Genomic DNA, 12954 nt, shown 5'->3' with positions numbered 1-12954 from the left:
CACTACTGTCCTTCAGTTATTCTATTTGCACTTTTTTTAAAAATGTATGCCACCTAAATAGGTGGCAGGACCAATTGCTTAGAAAATTAAATAAACCACAATGTCAAGATGTCACTACTTGCCTGCAGATCTTTAAATTTTTGTGACAAATAAAACTGATTAGAAGGAAGGGACAGAAGTTATTACCTACAGAGCATTTAAACTTTGTTTTAGCTTGCTCCACTCAAAAAAAAAAAAAACAACTAATTTCAGAAAGTTTAGCTTGGCTTATTCAGTGGCTGATCTTCTGTGGCACCTTGAGTGTGGCCTGGATTTTCAGAGCGTTCTTCAGTGCTTTGTTTCCGACTGCACCAAAGTTCCCATATAAATTCAGCTAAAAATGCCCCACTTGCAAAAAATCCAAACACCTATGAAAGTGAAAGGAATACAGGAATTAAAAATGTACAAACACTGGCAGTATTCTAAGTGTCTGGAGAGATCTGTTAATAATGCTCATATATTAAATCATTAGTTCCATTTAAATTGGCAATGGGTTGGAAGTCATACTGTAGCATATAAAATGTAAAAGGTTTTACAGTTCTCATTCTCTTAACCAGCTGTGGATATTAGAATATTTTCTAAATATTTTTTAAATATTTTTAAAATATTTTCTAAATAGATCTTAATAGTGAAAGTATATTCTTTTTTTTCCCAGTAAAACTAGTGAAGAAGTATAGCATTGATGGTGTAGCAGAACAGTTATACAACAGATGCATGCAGTTTAGAAGGACCAAGCAAAGAAGAGTAACAGATGGAAGGTGAAGAGATAAAGCAGCAGAAGCTCAGCAAGGCCTTGCTGGGTCAGCAAGTAAGGATGACAAGTTTCATTGTTATTCATAGCAGAAGGGTGGTAAGCAGGTTGGTTTTAGCATCTTCTTTCAAGCAAGGAATCAAATGTACGCATTTACACTCATTTTGACTGAATTTAAGCAGCTGTTTTTCCCCAAAGCAATTAGACACTAGTAAGTCTTAAATCACAATTACTTTGTTTTTCCAGTTTAAAAGAAAAAAAAAAAAAAGAAAAAAATGGGGAGCCTTTATATTTCAACCATTAGGTATAAGTACATTAGCAGCAAAACAGAGCACCACACGAAAATGTGCGTATCCAATAGCTCATCCTGCCTATGGAGTGGAAGTATTTTGCTTTCCTTTCTAATCCATTTTTAATTCATTCAAGAATAAAAATCAAAATTTGATCTTTTAAACTCACATATTCACAATTTCGAGGTTATTTTAAAAGAGTGCCAAATAAGTGAGGATCTATGCCACAAAGTCTCTACAGTGCATTGCTCTGAGCCTTTTCATTGTTCCCGGGAGATGCATGCCCTGTTGTTCTATTTCTGTCACTGAGGAAACTGTGATTCTTATCACAGCCTTTACAAGCCAGCATTCTCTACATATGTTTTATAATGCCTGACAAAAGATATGGTTGCTTGCTGACTTTACAACTGGAGGATATTATGGAAATGCAGCTGATCTGCTTTTCAGAGAGGACATTATCAGGGAGCGGTGAGAGAAGGCGGTGTTGTCAATAGTGACAGAGGACAGGGAAGAACACGGAGCCAAGGGAGCAAAATTAAGCGAGGAATGAAGATGCCAGGGAGCTCAAGAGTACACAGAGCTTTCCAGAAGTCCTAAGGAATGCCTGCTTTCCAGCTTGTAGAAGCTCCAAATTAGCTCTCTCTTCCTGAAACAACGTAATGCACCGAAGTCTGTTCCCTGCCCAGCTTCTTGCCTGCAAACTGAGTGAGATTTCAAGAGCAGAGAAATTAAGATACAATTTAAATGTAAAGTAAATGATACAATTATAAGACTTACACAAGCAGCTTTTTCAAAAGCAGACCCAGAGCTGGTTGCAGCAAGCACTATTGAAGCTATTAGAAAGAAGGCACCTATAATTAGCATGGTCCAAAAATTCTGCAAATAAAAGAAATGAATGTTACACAAGCGTAGATATGCTACCTGAAAACAAACAAACAAACATCCTAACAGCAACCAAGTTAATCTGACAATGAATTTACTATTTGAAACACTGAAGTTCGTGGGAGAGTCAGGAAACTGATTTCACTACCAACCAACATCCAATATCATTAACTATTTTTAAAAGTCAACTTTATAAAATCCTTTTTCTTTTTTAATCTTCTTTCAGTATTTCTCTCATTACATTTAACCTTTTTCACAGTCAAATTCAAGCGCAGGTCAGTCATGTTAGCATTATTCCATCTGGGAAACTAGAAACCTGTAAGTGAAGGTGCTCATTCAGATCTCTGACTACACTCCCTTATCTGTACCTTCACATGATATTGTTACTGCTTGCACTGAAAGGACAGTCCAAAAACAACAGCCTTCCTGACTTCACAGGGTGACACTGTGCCAACAGTGCACCTTGTGAAACATAAAAGCATGAGCAGTAACCAGTACAGTCATTATCAGAAAGGAGGTAGGCTACACTCAGTAGAAAAACAGATGCCACAGACAGGCAGATTTCAAGTACCATGCTGGCAGAAAGCCATATCATACATATGAAGGCTGCTCTGAAAGTAATGCCTCCTAATTTATTATGATGGCCCACAAGGTCAGAAGCAGGCAGATGTTGATGGATGGCAGCAAAGGTTGAACCTTCCCAACCAATATCCCATTACGTGTTGTTGCTATGTGACAGATGGCATCAAAGGGGCAGTCTGACAGAATGGTGTCTGACATGGGAGTGCATCTGAAGCAATGGGGTGGAACTGAATTCCACCATGTGGAAAAAACAGCACCCACTGACATCCATTGGCACTTGCTGAATGTTTATGGAGACCAAACAGTAAATGTTGACACAATGAGGTTGTGAATGGTGCATTTCAGCAGTGGTGACAGCAACAGTGGGTCACCTCCACTGGTGCAATTTCTTTTTTTTTTTTTACAAGCACAACATACAGGCTTTTGTTCATCTCTGGTGAAAATGCACAGATGACAGTAGTGACTGTGATGACAAATGGCATTTTCTAGCTGTGAATTTGCTCTATCTCACAGTGTTACTGAACTCTTTGTATCTGTTGTAGTTTCCATGGAAATAAATAGGAGGCATTGCTTTTGGAGTGATCTATTATAACAGTGTAATAGTGGGAGCCTTTATGAAAGACTTTCACACAAGTCTTAATGTCCTGCATGTAGGACAATTTTGAAAAACTGTCAATATTAAGAAGACTCTTAAAGTTGAAAAAGTCAAAGTAATATAACCTCCTTTAATCTACTTTTTAAATGGAAAATAATAGGAGATTCACTCTGCACAGCCTTTTGATTCCACAGCAGTTTTGAAGAGCTTACATTAAATGGTTTATTTAAAACAAATGAAATTCCTTACCATTTTGTTTACTTTATCTTTCCCAAACGTTTCATATGCAATAGTGCAATACACACACAGGATCAGGAGGCTCAAAAGAAAAGCACTGCAGCTTACAAATTCAAAGAAGTACAGCCCATGACAGTTGATACAATCCTCCACAATTTCTTCAAAAATAACAGCCAGAAAAGAGAGGACCTGCAAACAAATAGCATACTTCAATCGTACCAAGTCTCATCAATATCTTCAACAAATGAAAGTCTGAATGCCTCTGATGTCAATATTAATGAAAACAGCTGTAAGAAAACACTGGATCTTAAAAGAACCCCATAAAATTCTGTACTATTTTATTACATGCAGAAATATAGGGATGCAGTTTTGCCTTGATGTTAAAGTCAGGCAGTGAACGACGCTCGGTTAAGCTGAGCACATGCTGCCAAACTCACTTTTTGGTTAGAAAGTAAAGACTCTTGATTTGTGATGCTGTGCAGAAGGCAGCAGGAAGCAAACCAGACAGATGAGAAGCACAAACACTGCTGCTTACCACTTATAGCTGCATTTAATTTTAAATGCACTTCGGTTTGGGGCAGGGGAGAAATCAAACACATTGATCCAGCCAGCTGCCTCTCTTGATCAACTTCAGAGAAAGCGTAGCTTGTATACTTAGAACCCTGTAACAACAGCAGCTCAACTGCAGGAACCAGAAAGTTTAAGCTACGTTTAAGCTACGCTGGACAGTGTTTAATCTGTGCAGAAGCTTATGCCAGCCTTCCTGCAACTGTCCTTTTTTGAGGACGCAGCATGAATTAATTCCCAAACAGCTGTCATGCATCTGCTGCTGGATTTTCTGCTACCTTTTTGTGCAGGAAGGAATATTGCTGTATTTAAATAATCCCTCCTTGTGGCCACTTCTCACTGGCTTTCTTCCTCCTGTAAAGATGACACAGGATATAGATCTGTGCAGTAAGGAGTTCAGCAGATTAGAGCAAAGCAGTGATTAGGAACGAGAGTTGGTCATAAAATCAAGACTGATGTGAGGATGATCGTATTATTAATAACAGCATGTGGGAGGGTGACAGTTCTATGAAAAACACCAAATTCTAGAATTTAGAATTGTCATTTTCCAGATATGGCATGTAAAAGCAGCTGCAGGTGCTTTATCTGCATCTTATTTTGGAAAATAATTATCTGTCCTCGGTTTTGGCTTTCTGACAGCAAAAATAAGAACAGCGACTTAGCACATGAGAACCACACCTTCCACCAACTAAGCCAGACCTCAGAAGGGCACTACAAAACATTGTATTTTGAATACACAATCATGTATGAAGTAAACAGGATCTCAGAAAAGGAAAGAACTGGAGGTGAGAAACTGCATATTACAATCAGGCCTCAGCATACTTCCTTTCCCTCATGCAGCTGCTGGCAAAGGCACATTGCTCAGGAACACACACCTAAATCAGTGGTTACAATGGATGCCCAAGGAATGTATTAAGCTCTGAATTTCCAATTTCTAGAGAGGTTTTTTAAAAAATAATCAAAAGATTACTTACACAGCTTACAATTGTGTCCAATGACTAATTCACATGTTTTGCAAAGTGAGCTAAAATAGGAGGTATGTTTTTGTTTTTCTTCCCCTCTCTTCTGTGATTTAGATTTCCAACCCTTTATATATCACCACTCTTTATATCAGCCATCACTTTCACCGGAAACAAAACAGACCAGAAGGAAAGCAAAAGCCTTTCTGTTAACCTGCCCTCAGAAGACTTCAGTAGCCCAGATAACCGTAACTGAGAAAAAAAAACCCAGCAACCTCTTGGCTGAGTGTACAAGCGAGAGAAAATCACATTCAAAGAGTACTTAAAGGAGTTCCATGTCAAAATAAAAATTAAAATTAAAGGATTGATCAACTGGAGTCTATTATGGGACTTGTCCTTTGCTTTAGTTTCACATTTGTCTTCTCCACACTGCGCCTATGGAGACTTCCAAGCAGTAAGTGGACAGAATATCAACAACTGTTTTCCTCTGAGCTGTCAGCAATGAGTGGAGAGGGCAGCTCAGCTAAACCTGTGGGACAGAGCTTCCTTCACACTGAAGACCAAGGTCACACCTGAAGACACATGCAGTCAGCTTCCACCTTCCCTCCCTCTCCTACAGAAAATAAATATCTTCCTCTGGCCTTTGCCAGCGAGGAAGTTTTTCATCAACAGTGACATTACTGCTACTGCAAGTTTCTGCAGGTGGGTTTAATAAAGAAAAGGCTACAAAGAAATGCTGCAAATATAAAGTAAATCAATGAACTTGCCAGCAGGCAAGCAGCAGTGGTATTCCCAGCACAAACCTTCCAGTTTAGATGAGCACATACGTTAGTTCTGTACTGCTCCAAAGTGAGGGCTACTATAGGAAGCAAACAATTCAGGACAAATAGAAGATTGAGGCTGAATTACAGTTTTCCGTTCTGGTTAAGGTATTTTTTTTGAAGTAAAATAACTGCTAATGAGAAATACTACTGCTTTAGATGAGAACTCATTTCTACCTCAAGCATGGCACAGTAGGCACCATGACATTTAACTTAGTGCTGAATTTGAACCAGTCATGGAGTAATAAACAACAAAACAATCCAGCTGTAGTAAAACAAAACAGTAATCTAGAAACCCACGCAATTAAGATGCCTAGAAAGAAGTTTTCTGCAGGCAATTTCACGGTATTTTATAAAATACTTGATCTTCTTGTTCAGTGGACAAAGAACTGGCTGCAGAATCAAGCCCAGAGAATGGTAGTCAATGACACAATGTCTGAACGGAGATCTGTGACAAGTGGTATCCCCTAGGGGTCACTGCAGGGACTGATGCTCTTTAATACTTCATCAATGACATTGATAGTGTGGTTGAGTGCACCCTCAGCAAGTTTGTGGATGACACCAAGCTGTGGGGTGCAGTCGACAAACCAGAGGGACAGGAGGACAGGATGCCATTCAGAGGGATCTAGAATGGCATTGAGCATTGGGCCCAGGTGAACCTCATGAGGTTCAACAAATCCAAGTGCAAGGTCTTGCACCTGGGTCAAGGCAACCCCTATTACCAATGCAAGATGGGAGACGAAAGGATTGAGTGCAGCTCAGCTGAAAAGGACCCGGGGGTATTGGTGGATGGGAAGCTGGACACGAACCAGCAATGTGCCCCTGCAGTCCAGAAAGCCAGTCATATCCTGGGCTGCATCAAAACAAGTGTGGGCAGCAGGGGGAGGGAGGTGATCCTGCCCCTCTGCTCTGTGCTGGTGAGGCCTCACCTGGAATACTGCACCCAAATGTGGAGTGCTCACTACAGGAGAGACATGGATCATTTTTGTTGCCCTCCTCTGGATGCACTCCAACAGCTCCAAGTAATGGAACACCTGCCCTGTAAGGATAGGCTGAGAGCTGGGGCTGTTCAGCCTGGAGAAGAGGAGACTTCAAAGTGACCTGAGAGCAGCCTTTCAGTACCTAAAGAGGAGCTACAGGAAAGAAGGGGACAGACTCTTTAGATGGGTCTGTGGTAATAGAATGAAGGGAAATGGTTTCATGCTTAAAGAGAGAAGATCTAGGTTAGATATAAGGAAAAAGTCTTCTACAGTGAGGGTGGTGAGGCACAGGAACAGGTTACCCAGTGATGTGATGGAAACTTTCAAGGCCGGGCTGGGTCAGGCCCTGAGCACCCCGACCTAGCTGTGGCGTCCCTGTTCATGGCAGCGGAGCTGGACTAGGTGATCTTTGAAAGTCTCTTAAAAGTCTGAGGGTTCTATTATTCTATTCTGTAACAAAGACGGGTGATTTTTGAAACCAACACCCTATTTAGCAGTCCACCCCAGTGACAATCAGTGTGTAATCCCCAAAATAACAAAGAATCCCTATTTTAACAGACAGCTAATAGATGCTAATATTAGCTAAATCACAGTGATTTCCAAAAATCCTTCCTAAAACATTTCTCTTACTGGAGATACTGAGGATTCCATCCTCAGTAATTTCTGGTGTTTCTTTTAAATACTTTGACCAAGAACTCCAGAACAGTGCATTTTGGTAAATGGAAACAAAAGGAAGGAGAAAATTTGTCAGAAATCAGGAGAGTGAATGATTATAATTCAGTTTTCTTTTTCCTCTCGTTGTAGGACAAGTATAGACCACCAACTGTTTTTGAAACCTATCGAGCAGCTACCCATGATGATTAGGACAGGCCCCTCATAACTTCTCTTTCTCCTACCTGGAAAGCTTTCTAAGCAATGCTTCTGCTCAGGTAACAAATTGAAGACTTTGCTACACTGGTGAAGTTGCACATGTAATATTTCATTCTATTCCATCAGACTACTGATACAAATGATCTGCTTGTTTGGCAGCCACAGCCAGCAGATCTTACTTGATCAATCAATCTCTAGGTGACAAAGTAAAAGCTTACATCCTGTTACATTTATTTAAAGTATTCTCGGACATGATGTTTTTAAAACGCTATTAAGAAAACATTGCTTTTGGCAGCACTTAGTCTTACCTTTACCTTTCTTTTCCTTTTGACTCTGTGTGAGCTAAAGTTTAAAAACAGAATGTCCTCTTTTTCTGCGCAGTGAGCACACGAGAGTGTTGGAAATCACCTATGATTCCTCTGAGCATGAGACATCTGACTGAACAGCCACTTCGCCGGAAAACAGGCACCGACACACTTAGAGTCAGCAGCCAGTCCCACTGCCCCCCTGTGAGTACTTCCCCTCTCTGTTCCTTGCACCGTTACCAGCACCGCCGGACAGACAGCAGCACGAATCGGGCGCCCACGTGCTGAAGGCACTCAGAATATGACAACAAGCAGGCAAAAGGGGAGCCTGCATTTTCCGGTGCGCGCAGGACCGCCCGGTGAGAAGCAGCGTCTCAGCCGTCCGGACGGGTTACCATCACTGTGCGTGGTGCTCTGCAGGAGGCAGGAAAGGCGCTGCCGGGGCGTGCGAGGAGCGGCCAAGTCCACAGCCGTACCCCGAGCTTCAGAGCAGGGTTTCCACCTCCTCTTTCACCCCCGTAGCTCTCTGCAGAAAGCGCTGCCCCTCAGATTCTGAGCCTCGGCACCGAGCAGCACAGCCGTGCTGGCGGCGGCCTTTCGCCTCAGCCGTGACACGACAAAGGAGCGCGCCCCGTTCCGCCCCGCCGCGCCCGGAGGCACTCACCGGCTGGAGGGCTTTGTGCACCAGCCGCCAGCCCCGCAGGTGCCGCAGGGTGCAGCCGCAGCGGCGGCGGAGGGGCGGCTTGGCCCGCGGCTCGGTGGTCTCGTTGTAGACGCCGCCGTTCTCCATGGCCGCGCTGCCGAGCCGGCGAGAAGCGAAAGCAAAAGGGCGGCGGCTGGAGCGGCGCGGCAGGGAACGAGAACGGGAAGGCGGAGGCAGCGCCCCGCCCGCCGACGCTGAAACAAAAGCGCTTCCTGCGAGCCCCTCTGGTGCCGGCATGTGCCGTCCTTTGCACGGGAGCTGGGACGCGTCCCTGTGAACTTTCACCGGACGGCGGTGGGCGCGACCACGGGAGCTCAAGGAGTGTTTGGACGGCGCTCCTAGACGTTGGGTTTGGATTCTGGATAGCGCTGCGTGGAGCCGGGGTCGGACTCGATGGTCTTCGTGGGTCCCTTCCAACTCTGTTCTGTGATTCCAGTGTGCTGCTGTACCTCTGCCCGCACCTAATTTCATAGGCAGCTACAGCTCGTGCTGCCATGAGGAAATGGATGAAGACTTTTGTGTATAAGCAAAAGTGTACCACATTGACTTTAATTAGCGTATTATCCACAGAGCTATTATGGTCCTTCACAGTCAAATTCAGATATACTTTGCTAAGTATGATCTACTGATAGAAAAGCAGCGGTTTGCTTTCTTGGCCTTAGTTCTACTCGTGCTTTGTTTAAGCACAGTCTGTGCTGAGGGAGCCAAGTGAATGGTCACACTGCCCATCTCAGCCCAGCAGTGCAGGACGTGTGTGCAGCACCGAGAGATCAGGCCCCATCTGTGCCTGCTGGGAGCCCGCCGTGCCTGGACAGCTAAGGCAGAGCAGGTAAAGGCACTTGGGGCCTGGACAGCTAAGGCAGAGCAGGTAAAGGCACTTGGGGCGTGCTCTGGGCTACTGTTTGCCAGCAGGCTGTAAATGGCACCACTCCCTGTAGGAAAACACAACCCAGAGGAACAGTGTGGGAGCCCTGGGCTGGGTGGTGCGGGTGCGTTTGTGCCAGTAACAGTGCCTGTTGCAGGAGCTGGCTTTAGAGGCAAGTGAGCCGGCAAACCTTGTGATTCCTCAAGCACAGGAGTTCCCAGTGAAATGAGGAAGGTATTGCTGTGAGTGCACCACAGCTTCTGCCGGGGGTTGGGACGTGTCTAATGCAGTTTTGCATCCCAGGAGTGCAGGGCTGAGCAGGTAGGTGTAGTGAATGATATTTACTGTTATGGATCCAGAGTACTGCTGTGCCTTCATTGCTGGTTTTTACATTAGTAGGGTGTAAGGAAGGCTGTATTACAGAGGCCTTTTCTAAAGGAATTTCCTATTTTGTTTTATTTTGTGTTTATGTTTCAAAATTGGCTGAATGACCACAACATGTCCTATGTAGTGAGACTACTCTTGTCTGAGGGAGACAAGGCTTAAGCAGATAGAAGCAGTTGTGAGTTCTCCTTAATAAGTCTTCAGTACCATCTAAGGATACCTGCAGCTGTTCCCAGTCTTGTTACCCATGCCCTAAGGCAGCCTTACAAAAGGATGAATGCAGATGTTACTGCTGAGGACAACTCTTGAAAGGAGCTGCTTCTCAAGGACCAATAGAGAAACTACACAAAGTTGACTGAAGATAAAATATATTGTAACCTTTTTCTACTTACTGCTGTTTCCTCAGATTTGTTTTTCCTGCTCAGGCCTTCAGCAGGAAGTGTAAAAGCTGGTTTGCCATTTAAATCCTAGATTATTTAGGCTGCTTTCTTTATTTGTAAGGCAACACATGGAAAGCAAAACAACCACAAAGATCCGTAGCAGAGAGGGAATGAAAACCAGACAGCGTAGGACAAAATACCTTAAAAACAGTTGCAGCGTTTTGTTAAAAAATGCAAATGCTGCAGTGCACACAAACTGGAGCTGTTCCTTACCTTTTCACTAGAACTGTCTTTCAAGTACAGCTTTAAAGTTCACTCCCCTTTAAAGAGGGAATGCAGATCAAAACAGTAGTTGTGATACATAATGTCTGTTTAATGTAAACGACTGCAATTAGCCTGCTGTGATGTAATAGAAATCCCATTGCAGATAGGCACCATCAAGAAATCTTACTCAATTTCTTCTCTTTATGCATTGACAGAGTTTTCAAAAATTAAAGTCTGTCTCACTCATGCAACCTCTACCAGAATGGCAAAGGCTGAGCTTAAAGCAGGACACTGCAGCAGAAAGCAGTCCCGGATTTAGGTTGTAAACTGCCACAATGTCTCCACTCAGCCAAGGAGTAGGAGGTTGGTGGGAGCAGATTAGTGATGAGTGACCTACTTTTCTCCCGCATTACATCTTCTCCAAAGATAACCACCACAGTGTCCATAAATCAGTACCTATTAAATGGAGAAACCTACGTCATTAGGGGAGATTACAGCATAGCTTTATAACACGGACATCAGTCCTCACTGCATTGAAAAAATTTACAAAAGAAGTGTGACTGGAGTGACAAAACAGTTGAATAAATTTCAGCCCCTGGGATATGGTGAATACAGGCCAGGTATCATCCCAGTTTTCACGAAGTGAAGCCCCAGTAAACCTTTGGAACTAGCTTCGTTCTGTATTACAGAATTACCGATTAAGCTGAAACATAAATCCTTCACTCCCTTGACCTGACTTCTCACAAATGAATTCTCATTTTCCCATGTTCAGAAATACGATTCTGTCCTTTTATTTTCCTTTGAGGAGAGGAGACTTTCTTTTCAAAAGAGAAAGAAGTATAAGAATAGGAAAGCAATTTAAAAGCCCAAACCACCAAAGGACGCAGGCTCCGTTTCATTTGAAGAGTGGTGAGGCAGATCACCACAGAACAAGTTGGGAAACTCCACAGAAACTCCACAGTCATAGGCATGGCTCCCTCCTGGCTTTGGTTCCCATGCAGGCATCTAACAGCATCCTTTCACACAAGTTCTCTGCATGAGATGATCCGCTAGCCATGGGAATCATAGAGCAAGGTCTGTAACAAGCAGACAAACTCAGACAAGACTTGCACACGTTGCATCTCCTGACTCTTGCTCAGCTCCAAAGGCCCTATGTCTGGGCTCAGTGTTGCAGCTGAACTTCACAAAGCCTGAGCACCATGCTAACTAGCCCCAAGGTGGGATTTTTAAACAGCCGAAGATCAGGAATCGGTATTTCTAACAGCTATTTCTGAATAGCCTTCATGGCACCAAAACAAATAAAATGCTCAACTCTCTCCATGTTTCCCAAATGCTGGGCTAAGATAATTCTTGTTACTGGTTTTCTGCAATGCATCTGCATAAAAAGAATTCTAAAGCCATGAGGTATTTGACAGCCAATGGTTCTACAACTGCAAATTAAGTAGTATTATTTCAAAATACAAGAATCTTGTTTGTTATATTTTAGTTTGATTAAGGGACAGCATACTTTCTCATTATAGGGTTAACCATACTTAATACAATTCATTCAGAATACTGAATAGTGGACTGGCACGTAGGGACCGCTTACCATTAATCGATTGTTCCAACTGCAGAACTTACAATTCTGCCTATGGTGGTGATTCAGCAAAGGTGGCACATGGAGAAATGCATGACCTGCTGATGAATAACTGCATGGAGGGAACTGACCTGGAAGGTGTGGCGGGAGAAGCTTCCCATCAGGGATGCAGGGCATGCATCACCATCAGAACACTGGGAAAGCTCGACAATATATTAGAAGCCATCAAACTAGATGGTTTTTCTTGATTTTAGATGGCCTTTTATTCTTCTTCTGTGGAGGCAGGGACTGGGGAAAACCTTACTAATGACTCATTGGAATTTCACTTCATAAAAAGAAGTTCTAGAAACAAAAAGTCACTTCTGTGTATTTAAAACTTCTAAATATGTTCCTTCCCTAACCACTGCTAGCTGTTTGGTTCTTAAAGATTTTTATTACTATTATTTTTTACAAAAAGGCTAAGAAAGAACTTTCTCTACCTGGCCTTTCTGTTCAACAGCATCAAAGTCGTTAGCCTTCCTACTTCAAGTTTAAGTTCTCTTTAGGCTGCCATCACTATCTACAGCCTGTTTATGCTGGTTGGACAGCTTCAACAACAGCAGATGGAGAAAGTGGAATTTACCAGAAGCAGTGTGCAAAGCAAGGCTTTGTGAAAGGGCTGTTTCCACTTCTTTCAGGCACCAAAGCCACCCATTGGTCAAAACAATGAAAGGATACTTGGAAAGGACACCTCTTCCTTATTCATTATTGTTCACTGGTGCCCTAAACTGTAGGCCTGTGAGATTTGCAATGATCTCAGTTCTACAAGGAATAACAGCACCAGTAACATCAAGTGCATTTCTAATCATTCCTGTATGCCTTTAATACCTTTGGTGTTACTTAGTACAAGGCTCTGGCCTAGCAC

General features: G+C 43.0%; 1 protein-coding gene across 1 annotated transcript; it reads right to left on the bottom strand.

Annotated features, from left to right (window-relative positions):
• Positions 1 to 257: 257 nt before the first annotated feature.
• CMTM6 (CKLF like MARVEL transmembrane domain containing 6) lies at positions 258 to 8668 on the bottom strand (the record flags this gene model as incomplete). Its single annotated transcript, XM_079538064.1, has 4 exons — positions 258 to 407; positions 1858 to 1956; positions 3389 to 3565; positions 8543 to 8668. 4 exons carry the CDS (start codon positions 8666 to 8668, stop codon positions 258 to 260), a joined length of 552 nt encoding a protein of 183 aa, XP_079394190.1.
• Between the last annotated feature and the right edge of the window lie 4286 nt (positions 8669 to 12954).

This window comes from Tetrao urogallus (genome assembly GCF_951394365.1).
Source record: "Tetrao urogallus genome assembly, chromosome: 7".
In the NCBI taxonomy this organism is placed as follows: domain Eukaryota; kingdom Metazoa; phylum Chordata; class Aves; order Galliformes; family Phasianidae; genus Tetrao; species Tetrao urogallus.
This window is presented reverse-complemented; position numbering and strand designations above follow the sequence as displayed.